At 42.4% G+C, this 16,711-nt stretch overlaps 1 protein-coding gene across 11 annotated transcripts in view; it reads left to right on the plus strand.

The window, feature by feature from the left end:
* PPP1R9A (protein phosphatase 1 regulatory subunit 9A) overlaps positions 1-15,622 on the plus strand; it is a 135,429-nt gene extending 119,807 nt beyond the window's left edge. For 5 of the 11 annotated variants that reach the window (XM_077304526.1, XM_077304527.1, XM_077304525.1 and 2 more), the window contains 5 exons: positions 1,096-1,297; positions 4,833-4,952; positions 6,067-6,090; positions 7,418-7,600; positions 8,879-15,622. In XM_077304526.1, the coding sequence (XP_077160641.1) occupies positions 1,096-1,297; positions 4,833-4,952; positions 6,067-6,090; positions 7,418-7,600; positions 8,879-9,091 (742 nt within the window). In that variant the 3' untranslated portion in view covers positions 9,092-15,622. The remainder of the gene's footprint in view (positions 1-1,095; positions 1,298-4,832; positions 4,953-6,066; positions 6,091-7,417; positions 7,601-8,878) is intronic. The other 6 variants (XM_077304529.1, XM_077304536.1, XM_077304531.1 and 3 more) reach the window with 3 other exon arrangements.
* Positions 15,623-16,711: the final 1,089 nt, after the last annotated feature.

Consider the following 16,711-nt stretch of genomic DNA (forward strand, 5'->3'; position numbering starts at 1 on the left):
TTTTTAAAAAATGTATTTAAAAACTGTAAATCATATCCAGAACTGCGTGAAGTCATTTCATCACAACTGCTGAATAGAATAGAAATATAAATCTTAAACTGGCGATATTGCTTCTGATTAACATATATATGGAACTCAGATGCATAGTTGTTCCTGCTAGCTAGATAATGATCTCTTAGCACCTTTTGCAGCCCAATCAAAAAGCAGATTAGTTCCCTGTTTATTGGGCCCTTCTGATATCCCCTCCAGTGCACACTCTCTCTCTCTCTCTCTCTCTCTCTCTCTCTCTCTCTCTCACACACACACACACACACACACACACACACACACACTGTGCCTGCTACTTGAATTCTGTTTCCTTGGGCAAATCAGGCATGATTAAAACTCAGAGCTGACTGTTAAATGGCAAGAATTTATAATAAGGCATTTACAATTATGCGTGTGGTTTATTCTGAGCAAGCAGGCAGCAGAATTCAGTGAAACTTACACTCCTGCATGATGCTCCTTGGGGAAGAGAATCAGATTCCTGGATCTCGGTCATATCTAGCGAGCACCTAATCAACCTGGTCTTAAAACATCAAATTATAATACGGTAACAGAAAACTAGCGGTGTTTCCCAGAGTGCTATCACGAACTGTGGGAAAGCAATATAGCTTAAGCAGTCAAATAACAGGGAGCATTGCTGACCTAGGCATAGTGCTCCTTCTTCAAAGCCCTTTATTTTTTTTCGGTACCATTTGATAAAGCAGGCAGGCAGCATTTCCAAAACAGGGGCGGGGGGGGGGGAATTCTGCAAGTGATTTCAAAATTATCCTGGTTCTGCCATGTAATTGCCTCCTTGAGACAGGCTTGGAGCCTCGGATTTTTGCCTATTTCCCCCTCCTGCTCTGGAATCCCCATTTGCTCCCCACACTGTCCCTTCCACAGGAGCATGATTTTCTGGGGGGGCGGGATTGCCTTTGCCTAGCACAGATCCACTTGTGCTGCTGCTTAGGATCCAAGACAGTGTTCTGTTGCTGGGGGTTGGGATTGTCTGCATTTTATTTAGCATTGTTAAAGCCTAATCCGTATGCTCGCTGCTTTGTGTTTAAACAGGACATCTAAGGAGCTGCTGGAGTGCTCAGCAAGTAGCGCATCTGTAGCCAAGCGATCCTCCTCTCTCCCATACAGCTCTATGCCATTTACTTGGTATGGAGAGAGCCGCAGGGGATCCAATTCTTCAGGCAATCTGCCTTCACCTTCCAGCTCAACTGATCCTTCCTCTGACAATCTAAGCCCAGCTAAAAAAGGGTGCAAGGTAGAATACGCAAAGTACCTTATCTCCTGTGCATGGAGTTGTATAAGCGGGTTGCTGTCAGTGGGCTAAACCAGGGACCCACGCGATAGTAACCTCAAGCAGAAGTTATGCCACAAAATGCGTTTTATGTGCATCAAAATGTGTTACGAACATTCCCGGCTGCAGCTTCCTTGTTTTCTGTGTCTTTTTTGGGTTGTATGACGGACATTGTCAAGCTGCCAAATTCAGTATGGATTTAGGGGTTAACACATTTGTCAGGGTTTACACCTTTAGGTTTTAAACAAACCTGCACAGTTTGTAGGTGTGCAAGAAAGGACCAAAAGGCACGTGGATGAGGGGGTGGAAGTCATTTTCTGGTGGGAGAGCACTTACAGAAGTCATTTCCAGGTACCCAGTCCTAAATGAAACACTAGGAAATGAGAGTTTTGGAAGGATAAAAATCCTGTCTGGTAAGTGGAATCCAGTCTTAAGGAACCCTTGAAGAAAAGGTGGCAATACAGGTTTGGCATGTTAAAGATCTGGGTCATTAAATGAATTAGCCAGAATCCACAAGTCCTTGCCAGAAACATGCCTACTGCAAAGGACTCAAGAGACTTTTTCTAGGAAGAGATGATAGCTCCCTACATTATTTTTTTTTTACTCCTGTGGGGCCCTCCTTCTCCCCCACAGTTACGTGCCCAGAGTGTGCTCTGATGCAGCACATCTGAGTCTGGTCAGTGCTTGGAAGGGAACGCACTACCTGCCACCATGAGCTCTATGGAGGAAAGGTGGGAAATACATATATGAATTGCATGGGTTTGGGCTGGTTCCAGAAATGTCAACAGATACTTATGTAGCCTTCTAACTTGGTAGATTTAGTATCTATTCCCCTCTAAGAGCAAAAGACAAAACTGCTTTCTTTGATATCTTTGCATTTTTACAAGCATAAAGTATATATTAAATTATAAAAGTGCATAGAAGCAATTTTACAGCATACAGATTCCCAATTGGATTCTAAATACAAATGTTAACACCTCCCGTTGCAAAATGGGCAAGCAAAAAGTGGCCACTGTTCTGCCTCCTCCATTCTCACAGTTTTGTCTCTCACTGGACAAGATGTTTCTTTTGCCCATCTTGAGTTTTCCATTCAATTCCATTCCGAAGTTCTTTGAACTAAGGAAAATTGAATTGTTTCTGATACGTGTAGTTCCCCTTTTATGTATATGCATGTTGCATTTAGCATGGTATCTCGTGGCATACAGCTGTACTCTTACATACTTCATGTATCAGTGGGGGGGTTTTGTGCAATGTTTCTTGAGCATTTCATGACCTGTATGATGGAGAAAAGGCAAAACTTTTTGTGCTTGAAAACCGTGCCTGGATGATGTGTTTTACAATTTAAGACATGTCCCACAAAAGCAGCGCCTCCTTGCATGTGATGGGAGAAGGACAGGCCAGGTCAGCACATTGTGCCCATCTGTTCCTCCCATTCTTTTCTCCTGTCTTATTAGCAGAGAATTAAAGCATTTATGGGATCCTCTGTCATCAGTGACGGCATTCCAAAGGAATCACACAATCTCCCCTGAGGCTCACCTAGTGCCTACCTTACTTTAAGTGCCATTCAAAAACACCTCTTTTCCCCAGGTTTTTCATTAGTTCATCTTATCATGGCTTGTTTTTAATATTGTGGTGATTAAAATTGTACGCTGCCTCAACCAGGATTTTGAGGTGTCGTCGTTAAAATGTCCTAAATAAAGAGGCTTCTCTTCTAATCAGGCCCTAAGAAAGCTGTGTTCAAGTGGTCCTTGTACAATAGCAAATGTGTCACGACTTGATATTCGTAGTGCTTTATGGATAATGAAAGCTAGCCGTAAAAATGTCATAACTGCTGATGAAAACTAACTTCAACATTTTCCTTTGCATTTTTACCCCCAAATATTACTCGTTACCATTTTCTAGCATGCTGGAGCCAAAAGATTAATTTAATATATGAATGCTTTCCTTTGTCAAAGTCATCTTATGAACTGCATTTTCAAAACAGGCTTATGTTTCTGTATTGTTGTTGGATTTAAATTTTGTGTGATTTGCTTGTTTTAATTAACCTCAAAAGTTTCATTGAATTTTGAGGTTCTTTTAACTGTATTTTTTTTTCCAGATCCGATTTATGCCATTGCAAAATCCTTCCAATGGCAATTTGGGTGAATTTCTCTAGGTGTACATATCACAATGTATTCTGTCGGGAATTGCTCCTTTCTTGTTCATCCTTGCTATAAAGTGTGATGCTTTGTTCATTGCATTTATAATGAGGGAAATGTGTGGTCTGTTCCATGTCTATGTTTTGAGTGCTCCCGTCTTTCCCATTGTCAAGGCAGTTGTAACGTCATATATATGATGAGCAGACTGGCTATTTAGAAAAGAAAGAAAGAAACAAAACTCTCTGACAGCACATACCCCACACATGTGTTTTCTGGTTGAAATTCTCATGCAAGGCCAATGTTGTGATACAGTCAATTGTATCTCTTGTAATAGCACATTCTGTAGGTTAAGGAAATTATACTTCTCTGAGAACTAGAATCATGGCTGCTGAGCCATTAGAACTGATGATACTCTCTTGGAAAGCTAGGTTTGTGTTAGAAATCTGAAAAAATTTGGGTCCGACACAAATACTGAAATTCTACTGGGGTAGTCAGTTATTTCGAATCCACTTTCTATCCAGTTCCGTTTGATTTAATTTCCAGTGGAAGAAAAATGTTATTGTATGTTGCATAGACAAACTCTTGGATAAATTAGCAAGGGCTTTTGAGAATGAATGTGCGTGGTTGTGCTTACATTATGAGTGTCCAGTTTTATATATACTATTTCTATTCTATAATAAGCAAAAATGTCCAAGGTACCCTATAGAGTTTCCATGGGTACCCAATGATGCTGGGTAGAAACTCACAGAAATAAAGGTCTTCCATGTCTCTCCTCAAAGCATCACAAAATAAGGCTAAAACTCTTCCGTGAATGGAGCTTTAGAGTATGCTGCATAGTGTGGGACAATCCCAGTAATGTTTATCAAGTAGTCCAGATTTGATCATCAGTCCCTGCCAAAATATTTCAGTTCACAGGGACCGAGAACAGATTCTGTGGTTTACACAGCTGGTTTCCTCCAGATAAAACCAGTGCTCCCAGCTGAGTACAAGGCCAAATCAGGAATATGCATAGCAGCCTTCACAGCTGGAATGCAACAAAAACATGCTTCTCACTTTCACAAATTGTTTAAAGCAGGGGTAGTCAACCTGTGGTCCTCCAGATGTTCATGGACTACAATTCCCATGAGCCGCTGTCAGCAAACTCTGCCAGCAAACGCTGGCAGGGGCTCATGGGAATTGTAGTCCATGAACATCTGGAGGACCACAGGTTGACTACCCCTGAGTCTGGGTCAACACAGTGATTTGTCCCAGTCAGTCCTTAGGGCCACTTGCTCAGCAAAAGGATGTGCAATTCTACTGTGCAATCTCTGTGCATTTGCTGTGCTTCAGCTGACGGTGGCTACTTGTCTTGTCCTTTACAGAATTTTACTTTCAACGATGACTTCAGTCCAAGCAGCACCAGTTCAGCTGATCTAAGTGGATTAGGGACAGAACCAAAAACTCCAGGATTTTCTCACTCCATAGTGCTGTCATCTGATGAGGTATCTGACCCACGAGCTATTCATGTTGGTGCAAATGCGTTACTCCCCGTGGAGTTATTATTAACAGACTCAACAACTCTTCAGTTGATCTTGGGAAACAACAGATGTTTAGGGCTGCTGTTCACATTCATAGGCCCAGTGTCAGGGGTCTGTTGGTGGGCTGTAGGGCAGGGGGAGAGGGAGAAGGCCTCGAAGCATCTGCGAGGTTTATTAGAACCCATTGCATTTTGAGCCAGAGGGCTCTTTAGTAATAACGACGGCTCTGAAAACTGCCTAGGACATCATGCAGCCTGTTAAATTATAACCTGGTATGTAATTCATGGAATAGGATAATTCAGATCAGCTGCATCAACACATCATAGTAAAAGATGTATGAAATAGAATGTTACTGCATATAAGCTGCAAATAGTAGTAATAATGAACTCCAATCCTGGCTAATAAAAACTGAGCTTGACAAAGGGCACCTCGTGTCTCTGGATTGTACCTTTTCAGAATGCCAATGAGAAATCAAATACTTGGATGCTCCCCAGTATTCAAAAGGAGAAAGTTCAAGCTTAGCCTTTTTCCTGTAATGCTGCTGTTAAGGGTGCACTGGGGTTTTCATGCAGCAATGCATCCGACTGTTTGATTCCCTCTCCCCCATGAAGTGGTCTAACCTAGAAACAGGTAGCATATGAGGCTGCTGATGGTGTTTTGATTTGCAGTGGGATATTATTTCCTTTGTACAACGCAGGAGAGTTTGTGTTCAGTCTGTAATGCACATCTCCAGAATTGTTCTGATGACTTAAATAGGATTGTTTAGGAATAAATATCTATTTTATTACTGCAATTTACAGTGCAACTTACTGTAATTTACAATGCAAATTACAATAATTATATTATTATTTTAATTTTATTTTGTTGTATTTGTATACCGCCCTTCCCTGAGGTTCAACTATAACAAGGTTTTTTTTTTGGGGGGGGTTGCAACCCCCCCCATAAACCCTTTAGGGTAGACCTACACCTAGTGCTTCTTAAGCCCCTCCCCTTTCTGGTTGTCCAAACAGTTTTACGTGTTCTGTCACTTCTGCCTATAACGTTTTCTTTCCCATTTCTTTATTGCTGACTCTGTCAGAGCTTGGATATGATTGATGATGAGGTGAGACAATGCTGCATGTTTTGCTGGGTTAAGCAGAGGTACAGCTATTGCTATCCCCCCCCCTCCATTGTCAGGTTTTCTTTTATGTAGTGGATTCCTGTGTTGCAACTGATGTTTGACTCACTGTCACTAGTTGTTTCTTTCATTCGAAAGTCCTTTTTGTTGTATTGGCTTTTTTCTCATGTTCTTTAAAACTAGGGTGCAATTTAAAGTGTAGGCTTAACACTCAGTGGAGATTTAACTCCGATACTTACCACTCTTCAGGCAGTAGAAAGTGATTGACGCCTATTGATCTCTCAGTAGAAATCCACTGCCAGTCTCACTCTTTGGCATAACAGGGTATTGTATCTGAGAGAGAGAGAGAGAGAGAGAGAGAGAGAGAGAGAGAGATTCCCCTCTATAGATATAGGTAATTCTGTATTTTATTATTGTACTTTATTTGTATCCCTTGCCTAAGAGAGTTGATGGCACAGTAAAGCAGTTAGACTTGTGCACCCTGATTCTCTCAAAGTCTGTAGATATTCTTCTGAGTTTTATATTCTACAACTAAAATACGTGTTTTTGTGAGCCTGCAAAAGGTACACCGGAGAGTGACTGCCTCCCAATATAATGATTCCTTTTAGAAATGTTCTCTGCAGATCTCTCTGTTGGAGTGTAGGGGAGCTTGCCAACTCTCTCTGTTAATTGGCTCTGTTAATAATACCCATGAACTACCCATGAACTTGGTTGCCCAGCGGTAAGCTATTCTTGCACATAATGGCAGCAGCCATCAGAAAGAGGCAGCAGATGCTTTTGGCTTTTTAGAATATGGGTTGTATTGTATTTTAAACCACTGGCAATTGTCATCATCAGTTGTGAATCTCCTTGAACTCTGGAGGTTGCTCAAGATAGAAAAGTAATGCATCAAGATGTGTTTTATAACTCAGATCCATTTCTCTGATTCTGTAGACCTCTTTGATCTGAGGCCATAGGCGTCTTGAGTACTAGGTGATGGTGCAGGTCAACCAAAGAGCAGTTGGCTTTGTGCCTTGCTTGTGAGCTGCCAGGGACGTTTATTTATTTAGAACATTTACCCCTGGTCTGTCCTGGGTCATTCTCCTGTCCTCAGTTTTATCCTCACAACAACTTTGCAAGACAGATTAGAACATTACTGAAAGAGGACATTGAGTGGAATGGATGTTGGTCTGACCTAGCAAGGCTGTTTCTTGTGATCTCATATCCCAAGTGGACCCGGTATTCGAATAACGTTGAAAGATGTGCTTGGCTGATGCTTAGTGGTAATATTATTTTTCTTCTATAATTTACACTGTGCAACATTTTGTTATAGATCCTTGATGATGGACAATCTCCCAAGCGTAGCCAGTCCCCAAATCGTACCGTTCAAGAGTGGAGTGTGCAGCAAGTTTCCAACTGGTTAATGAGCCAGAATTTAGAACAGTATGTTCCAGAATTCAGTGCCCAAAACGTAAATGGAGAACGTCTTCTTCAGCTAGATGGCAGTAAGCTTAAGGTAATTGGCTGCCGGTGTTGGGAATATAATCTAGAACTTTATCACCAGGGTGATACTTAACATCCTTGGGGGGAAATTCCCCATAATCTCTTATGTCATGAAGGAAACCCATGGTACCAATAATGTGTAACAGAGTTTAAATTGCTGGAGACTGTGATTGTGCTGATAGTGTAACAGCTAGAAGTCTGAGACATCCTTATCTCTGAAAGATCAAGCTTTAGATAAATGTTAACATTTAATGGATAATTTTGGTATACAAAATTTGTCAACGGGTTTACTGTGAAAAGAGACAGCAAAGGAAAGGGATGGAAACACGTGGCCAAGGATATTGTATAGGGAGACATGATCACATATGGGCAGGTTGATCAACCTGCCCATATGTGATCATGTCACCCTATAAATGTTTAACACATTTTTAAAATATATTAGAAATTAATTAAATCCCACTCGTTCGGTGAATTTCTCGGATGCACTCATCAGTGATTTTGAATCTCATAACCCATACCCAAATACTCAACTTCCCCTCTTACACTCACATGCTCTTGTTTGTTCGTTTATTCACATTGTTTATAGTCTACCTTTCTCACAGGGATTTAAAGCGCATTATACATAGCGAACCAGTAACAGTCACGAAAATGGGACATTCAGTAACCGATGCATTAGAACTTTAGAACTCTGGAACCATCAAGAATAAATGAAACAAGTACTCACATGACATCTCATCAAACCAAAAGAGATTGTTGTTCTAAATTGAAGTTTCCAGTTGAAAACAATTTGAAATTGATGTCCCTTAATAAAGCTACGCAGCGAAACGCAGTGGGATTTATTTAGAATTCTGGATATTAAAGAATTGACTGAAGTTTGAAGACTCCCTGGAAGTCTGTTTATTCCATTGTAATATTTGATGTACCATATTGGAATCCCAGTGCCCTGTTGCTTGCTTTGTGTGATCTATCCCTGGCTGCTGCATTGTATACCAGTTGCAGTTTCTGAACCATTTTCAAACATACATGACAGTCATCTCACCTGGGGACTGGCAACCCTATCTCTAAGCAAGAAACAAATCACGGTATGAAAAAGCACCTAATTCAGTTTGTCATAGGCTCTCTCGTTTGCTGTTTTGGTGCTGTGCACAAGGGGATGGAAGTTGCTAGAGGCACTGGGCGGAGGTTTGTTCATTACATCTAAACGTCGTTGTCGTGGTCTTGCATAACTTAACTGAGTTTTGTGAATCACTTTAGTTCTGCCTTAAATAAGCATTCTTTCTTTTATCATTAGGCCCTTGGTATGCTGCCTTCTCAGGACCGAGCAGTCCTTAAAAAGAAAATTAAAGAAATGAAATCCTCTATAGAGAGAGCTCGTAAAACACAGGAGAAAATGGAGAAGCAAAGGGAAAAGCTGAGGAAGAAGGAAAAAGAGCAGCTTCCAAGGAAGTCCAAAAAGCCTGACAAGCGTTCCCCAGATCCAACAGATGGCGCTAGTGAGCAGTGATGCATTTGCTTGGGGAGACGTTCCGGGAAGAGAAGTGTAAAGCAGAAGCTTCCTTCCTATCCTGCCCGTCTTCATTATACAGAGCTCTGTCCCCCCAACGAAGGCTTTCGCGTAGAATAAATGGGGAAATGTACATTGCGTTGCTACACTTTCCTGCAGTTGTAAAATATGCTGCTACGTTTGACCTGCTTATCGGTTCCAAACTATAATGGTTCCTTTATTTTTCTCATCACTGTACAGTCAAAACAGATGTCCAGCCCGGGACCAGCACAAAGCTCCTCCAAGCCCATCCCAGCACTTCTGAGCCCATTCAGTGTGTTCCTGATTATCAGTTAGGCACAGTATTACATAGTGACTATACGGTGTGCGTGAAACTGCCCCTCTCAAAGGGCAGCCCGTGCCCTGGAGGCCTCTGCAGACTCCTTTGAAAGGGACTAAACGGGAATTAACTGGGTATCACTTACCACTGATTTTCAAGGGAATAGCTGTCCGCTTTGAAAGTCATTCCAGAGTGGGACTCAAGTTTGCAGCAATTCTTGGAGGAGAGACTGCTCTGTACCAATGGCATAGTTGTGAGACTTGAAATTATACACTGGAGATAAGAGGCAGGAGTTGTGTCAATATCCCATTCCTGTATAATCGGAAGGAAAAATAATTCCTGCGTTTCTTTCCCATTTCCACCCCCCTGACCCTCAGCCACCTGAATTGTACAGTAATTTAGCTCAAGAAGGAAGCGAAGCCTTAACTTGCTTATCTGGGCTTGGAGAGTAACATTTACCCTCTGGATAAAAAGCTGGATTTGTAATATTAGCACGACTTGTGGTAGAAATTTAGAGAGCAGGGTTGTTGTCGTTTTTTAAAAAAATTGTTGTCTTTGGGTCGGGGCCTGTATACTTTCCTATAGCATCTTCTGAGCCTTCTGGTCTAAAAACACCTTTTTGTGTCTTTTGTAAGGAAAATGCCCCACCTTTGGATTTGTTTGTAGCACTTGGGGAAAGCAGGAGGAGACTGACGGCTGTTTGAGAGCTTGGATATTATCCGTTCGAGCAACTTCTAAAATGAATTTTGCCAGCAAATGTACTTCTGAAAAGCAGGGAAGATGCCAATTAAGAAAATGTGAAATTTTACATTGTAGTTTGCTGCTAGTAGAAGCATGCAGTTGGGGATGGGGAGCTAAGTAAACCCAAAAGGAACCCCCTGTTCTATTAGGCAAAACAGAGGGCTGGCCTTTGAAAGATCAGCTCAAAATATATGAACTTGTCCAATATGGCTTTTCAATGGTCCCTAAAGCAGCAAGTGCATGATCTAGCCAAAATGATGCACTTTTAAGTCTCATTTATTTCATGCTTAAACCATTTCCCCCCTCTTTTATGAAAAAAAAAACATTGGGACTTAAAAGTATTTAGCACTGCCAGAGTCATGCCTTGCCATATTCCTCCAAAGGAAGGCAATAGCCTCACGTTCTTTTCTTTCTTTTTTTTCCTGCCATGCATTTTTTTAAAAATGTAAATAGGACAGAATTACAATCTAAGTGGTTAGTTTGCTACTTGACTGGCACCTGATGCTGCTTTTTTCCTACTAAGGAATGGAAGTTGCGACAGACAGAAAGTCAGATTCAAGCGTCAAAATCTTTTAAAGGGATGGTTTATTGACTGTAATTCTCTACCGTGTCCAGATGTGCTTCAAAGCCTTTCTGCACAGAGACTGGAACGCTACAAGCGAGGTCATTTATTCATTTCAACAGTGATCGCTTCTGTGATTCGTGAGTGGCACAGCTGGTTGAATAATGACTGCATCATCCATCCCAGTCCTTAAATAGAAGTAGTCCATGTTTCTGGTGCAATGGCTTAACTGGGTCCTGAGCATATTGGCTCTTTACCTTACTGGCAAAGTTCCCTACAGGCCATTGCTTTGGAGGAGAGCCACTGGTAGCCAGGTGCAAGCCAAGCCTCCAGCAGGACTGGCCATGTCCCATGGTGGATCTAGGCATCTCCATCGTATGCCAGAGACCTCACTTTGCTTGCTCCTGGGTCATTTTAATGGGCTTGGCTAGAGTAGCCATGCTCCTCTAGCAAGGACTGCGTTCCAGATAACAAAATATAGCCAGTGAGGCTGTGACACTGTTGCACAGTCAGAAAATAGATGTGCAGGTGGTGAGGCTGTTTCAGAAAGACACTGAATGGAAAATAATTGCTCCTCTAGGAGGGAAATGCAAATGAAAATGTAACAGAGGCCTGGTCACGTTTATCTAAGTGGTTATAACATTTCAATTTCAGTAAAAGCTATTTGGGGAAACTGGAGATATTTTAACTATAAAGTCAGTAAAGGCATTAGATGCTCATCTTCTCTTTTCAAGTTATGTTTACATTTGGGTAATTTAAAGTGGATGTATATACTAGTAATGTCTGTGGGTGCATCTTTATATTATTTATGAGTTTTTCCCTCCTCCTTTGATTTTCTAAGACTCCAGGGGGACTGTATTGTGTTGTATATTGATTTTTGCATACCTGCTGTTTAGGACTGCATAAATTGTGCTTTTTTCCCCCCTGCAGGTACCCAATTTTGATTTATGTCCGGTAATTATTTTGTTCTCTGGTTTGTTGCTTTAAGGTAGTTTTTAGAGCTGAACAGTGAACTTCAGCCTGAAGGTTGTTTTTAAGAAACAAAAAAAAAACTGGGTCTCAATTTACTTTTAAGGAAGAAATGCATACAATCCAGGCGTATACGACAACAGTTGCCAAGACCAGGTCAGAATTCCATTCCTCCTTGCGGTGTCACAATATGTTTTCTATTCTGTTACTCTTTGTTCTTGGAGATAGCGAAATAATCTTCCCAGTTCCTTCTGTTTTGTGAAGCTGTTCATCATATTTACAGCGCAGAGATTCTAAATCCATCTCCATTACTTAATTGTCCCCCTAAAAGACATTGGAAATCTATCCCCTGTGTCATGGGGAAAGCGTGGATGCCTTGAAATGTTGCTAAGCTAACACTCAATCAGTGCTGCTTTGCCTTTTTTCCTGTGGCTGCTCAGCAAAGTGAAGCTTCTCTCATCTCTGCGTCATCATATTGCTTCAAAGCTATGAACAAGAGCTGTGTTGGGAGTTCACAAGCCTAGATAGGACAGTGCCTGTGGACTGCAAAACACCTTTGGTGGCCGCTGAATGACTTCCGTGTCTTCCTTCCCTCATGAAGTCATGTATCACCCCGTGTTCGATCCCAAGGATGGTTTTTACCTTGTCTCCTTTCCAATGCATTCACGTTTACATGCTGGCAGTTTCTATCTGCTGTGTGCCAGGAAAGGACACTTTCATTTCAGTCAGAGGTTTCACATGGTTGGCTTGCACAGAGGATTCCCCAATGCTGAAATCAGGTCAGGCACAGCAGCACTTGGCACAGACGATGTAAGGCTCCACCAGAAACAGAGCCATGTTTGCAGGCACAAGGTGATTTATAGGAGGGGCAAGGGACGTCCTTATTTTACCTAGAGGCCAAGCAATTTAGAAACGATGCATTCTGCTTGGCTGAGCTCACTCTCAAAGGGAGTGTGCCCCAGAGTCCACCTTGACTGGCAGCTGACGTCACCCAGTCACAAAGTGCATGAAGGAGGGAAACCAAGGGAGACATTGGGGTACTAGAGCACACAGCTGCCTAAAGCCAGCGCTGCCTGAAGAGACCAGTGAAGTCCTTGCTTGCCCATTGTTTACTTCACCAGGTTTGAGCTTGGGGCGTTCATTTCTGCCAGGCCCATCAGCATCCCTTGACTTTCATCCATGTTGAATCCTTCCCACGTGGCTCTGGTCGTTGGAGTCCCAATTCACTTAGAGTCTAGAGGAAGCTAATTGTTTGTCCTTTTCACTGAACTCTTCATTTATTCTGTGACACAGTGAGTGACAAGAGGCTTGCACTAATCTCTAAAAGTTCCTTTTTCCGCTACGGTTTTCAGTGCTTTGACATTCTGCTTTAATTCTGTACCATACCTGAAAATGATTTACCAGAACGAAAGATATACATAAAGCTCTCCTGGTCAGCCTGACACACCGAGAGCCGTTTTTGGTTTTTATCTGGTTTTTTAATTCAGCCTTCATTCCATTTGTTGAGCATTTGGGGAAGGCCTTTTCTGACACAGGAGCAACGTCCTCTGTGTCTTCACTCGTAACGTATGAAAACTAGCTCTTGTGCTTTGAACTGGGAAGAGAAAATGCTGAACTGTTGATAGCTCTTTTTTCCCCAGTGTCATAAACATTTCAGCTTGTTTCTTTGTCCAAATTACTATGAAGAAGAAGAAGAAGAAATGAAGGGTGTTTGCATTTATGTAGCTCCCGCATAATCAAATGGAAGGTGAAAACGATGTTGCCTCTCTTTAACCTTCTTGGTTAAATCGCATCAACACAGTATTCTGGTAATGGGAACATTTTCAAAAATGAGCCGCTTTAAATATACACTCGTGTGTGTGTGTGTGTATACACACACACACACTCACACACACTTATGCCTATACCTGTGTTCCAAAGAGGTAGGAATCCCTGCAGACTGTACAGCCGAAAGAATCAGTCAGCTCACAAGGGGTACTATTCAGACCTCAAAGAAATGACACTTGATCTTAGCCGCAAGGCCAGGAAACAATTTATTCCGGGCATAACCTCTCTTGCACCAGTTTAATGAGCAGTATGGGCTATGTTACCTTTTATATAAGTGAAGTAAAATAAGATTTGAAAGGAGAAGTTTTCTTAAATTCTTTCCACGTCCCCAGTGCTTTCTCTGGATGTCTATCTGCATGTGTCTTAAAAAATGGGATTGACTTACTAGAGATTTGCTAATGAGAAGGACCACTTTGTGTTTGTGTGGGGGAGTACTTTGTAAACTGTACACTTGCATTCTGTTGGGAAAGCTTTGAGAAGTTTTTCAGACTGGCTTGTGACTTCAGAAAAGGCTTTGGCCAATCCTCAGACATGATTGTAGTCCATCTGCATATTGCATGGTCCTTTAGGTTTATGGGGGGGTTCTCTTGGTTTGTTGCATTTTTCCTGACACTTGAGAAAGTGTCTATTTGGACCACTGTGGGTGCCACAGCCATTCAAATGAGCCGTCCAGCATCACCTGGGGCACAAGGCGCAAGAGACTGCCCCTTCTCTTAACTGCAGGCAAAAGGAGATATTTCAGAGCCATTGATTACAGGGCTCTCTTTTCAGTTGAATGTTTGGGGAAATAATTCACAAAGTGATATGGCCCAGAGACTGCATATTTCCATGTACTTTCTCACATAATCTTCACAATTGTGTGATGTCAATGCCAGAAGATCTATGCCATAAGGGAAGCAAAGTATCTTGCTCCTCCCTGCACCAGCGCCATCCATCCCCGAAGGTGGTACAGCTCTGCCATCAGGAGGAGCCATCATCTGGCGTTGACCTATGCAGCATGGGTCTCTTTGTGGGATGAGCCTTGCAGTGCCGCCCAGTGCTGTAAGGCAGGGGTAATCAAACTGTGGCCCTCCAGATGTCCATGAACTACAATTCCCACAAGCCCCTGCCAGCGAATGCTGGCAGGGGCTTGTGGGAATTGTAGTCCATGGACATCTGGAGGGCCGCAGTTTGACTACCCCTGCTGTAAGGGCTCCCCATCCCACCAAGATCATTTAAGGTTTGGGTGGAGACTCCCATCACAGCCTTCAGTGAAATTAACACAAAGGGTGCAGGAGCAGTGCTTGGTGGCCATTCCATGGCAGAGCTTTCGTTTCTGAAGTCCTCAACCGGCACAGTGTTTCTCATGGGGAGGGCGTCAAGCCAGCCCTAGCGGCAGGGCCAAATCCAGTTTCCTTTTGCATTCATCCTTGTATAAATGACCCTTGAATCCAAAGACATTTAAAGAACAAAACATTATTTAAACCATTGTTATTCTTTTAGAATTTGACCTAGGACTCAGTCTTGACCGGCTGCATAAGAATAGGTCCCATGAGCTTCACAGCTTCGGCTCCTGCTTTCTTCCATGAAGGTTTCCCACCCCATTGCCACTCAGATGTCTGCTAACTACTTGTGACATACTGCTAAGACAAGGCTGCTCCAATATCACACACACCCCTTGAAGCACACTGTGATCCGCTGCTTAGAAACTATACACAAGTGGGCTTGTTAGTCAAAAGAGAGGGGCTGGGAAATTGTGGTGTGTTTTTTTTTAATTGTAATGTGTGAATTGCATGTTGTTCTGGTATCCTTTGCGTTTGAACATCTAGGTGTCAAATCAACTGCATGGAAGAGGCCCCATTCCCCTGTATGAGTTTGTATGCTTGTGCTTTCTTCATTTGGCCTTCTCTCAGTGGCTAATCTTTTTTATTTAAAAAAAAAAAGAGGAAAAAGTACTCTCGACATTTCGGAGGCATTAAAAATGAACCAAAAAGGCCAGTTGCCCTTTGTATTCTTACAAATCCTTTTTGAAATAAACACACCTGTGATTAACTGGTCAGTGTATATAAACTTCTTGCCAATGAGTATTGTTGTTAGACGACAAAACGCAATAAAAAGAAATACTGAAACTCAACCACGGCATGTTTTGGCGTTTCACCCTCTCTTGGCAGTGATGGGGAAGATAAAGGCCGCAAGCATGGTCCAGCCCCGTGGCTTCCAGGGCAAGAATGGAACACAGTATTTGGTTTCCAAAATTATAGTGGTCAGAATGGTGGAGTAGTTGGGGTGCCTGATGAGGACTGGAGTTGTGCATTCACATTCCTGGGTGACCTTCGGCAAGTGAACCTTCCCCAAACCACCTTTGTAAGGGGGCTGTGAGGATTTAAAGTGTTTTAGAAGCATTCATACCCTGCCTTTGACATTTAGCCCAAGTTGGCATTTAGCCCAAGTGAGTGTCCAGCATAGTGCGGGGGGTTGGACTAGATGACCCATGAGGTCCCTTCCAAATCTATTCTATGATTCTAAATCTGACCACAAAGCCAGGCAACATAAAGCAACTGTATGTGGGCAATGTTTCAAAGCTCCAAAATGAATTCCATTGTTATCTAAAGAGCAGAATCTCAGCCTTGCAGACCAGCATTTCCTCAGTCTTTCTGGCGTGCAGCTTCCGCTTGTTCCCCGCTCAATCACGATGATGGTGAACAGATGGTGCCCCAGAAGACAGATGGCTTTGCCATCAGCTTAGTGATGAGACCTGGCTTCAAAGCTACAGACAAACTCCCCCAAAGGTAAATATTGGAAACCATTGAGGATAGTAGAGAGCTACGCAGAATTCAACCGGATAAATCCCACGCTGTTAATTCAGAATCTCTAGACACAATTATCAAGAAGAGGCCAGACACAGTTATCAACCCCAGTATACTCCTACTCCCAATGCTTTAACAGCATTTAGCACAATAAAATCAGAGTCCAGTGGCACCTTTAAGACCAGCAAAGATTTATTCAGGGTGTGAGCTTTCGATTGCAAGCACTCTTCATCAGACCACTTGAAAGCTCACGCCCTGAGTAAATCTTTGTTGGTCTTAAAAATGCTACTGGACTCTGATTTTATTGTGCTACTTCAGACCAAGACGGCCCCTTTTGAATCTAGCATTTAGCAGTTGGCCATGCCAAAGTTCACCCGAAGACCCAGTGATAGGAACAGGAAAGCATTTCCCCATCA

Source organism: Paroedura picta, chromosome 11 (genome assembly GCF_049243985.1).
Source record: "Paroedura picta isolate Pp20150507F chromosome 11, Ppicta_v3.0, whole genome shotgun sequence".
Taxonomy (NCBI): domain Eukaryota; kingdom Metazoa; phylum Chordata; class Lepidosauria; order Squamata; family Gekkonidae; genus Paroedura; species Paroedura picta.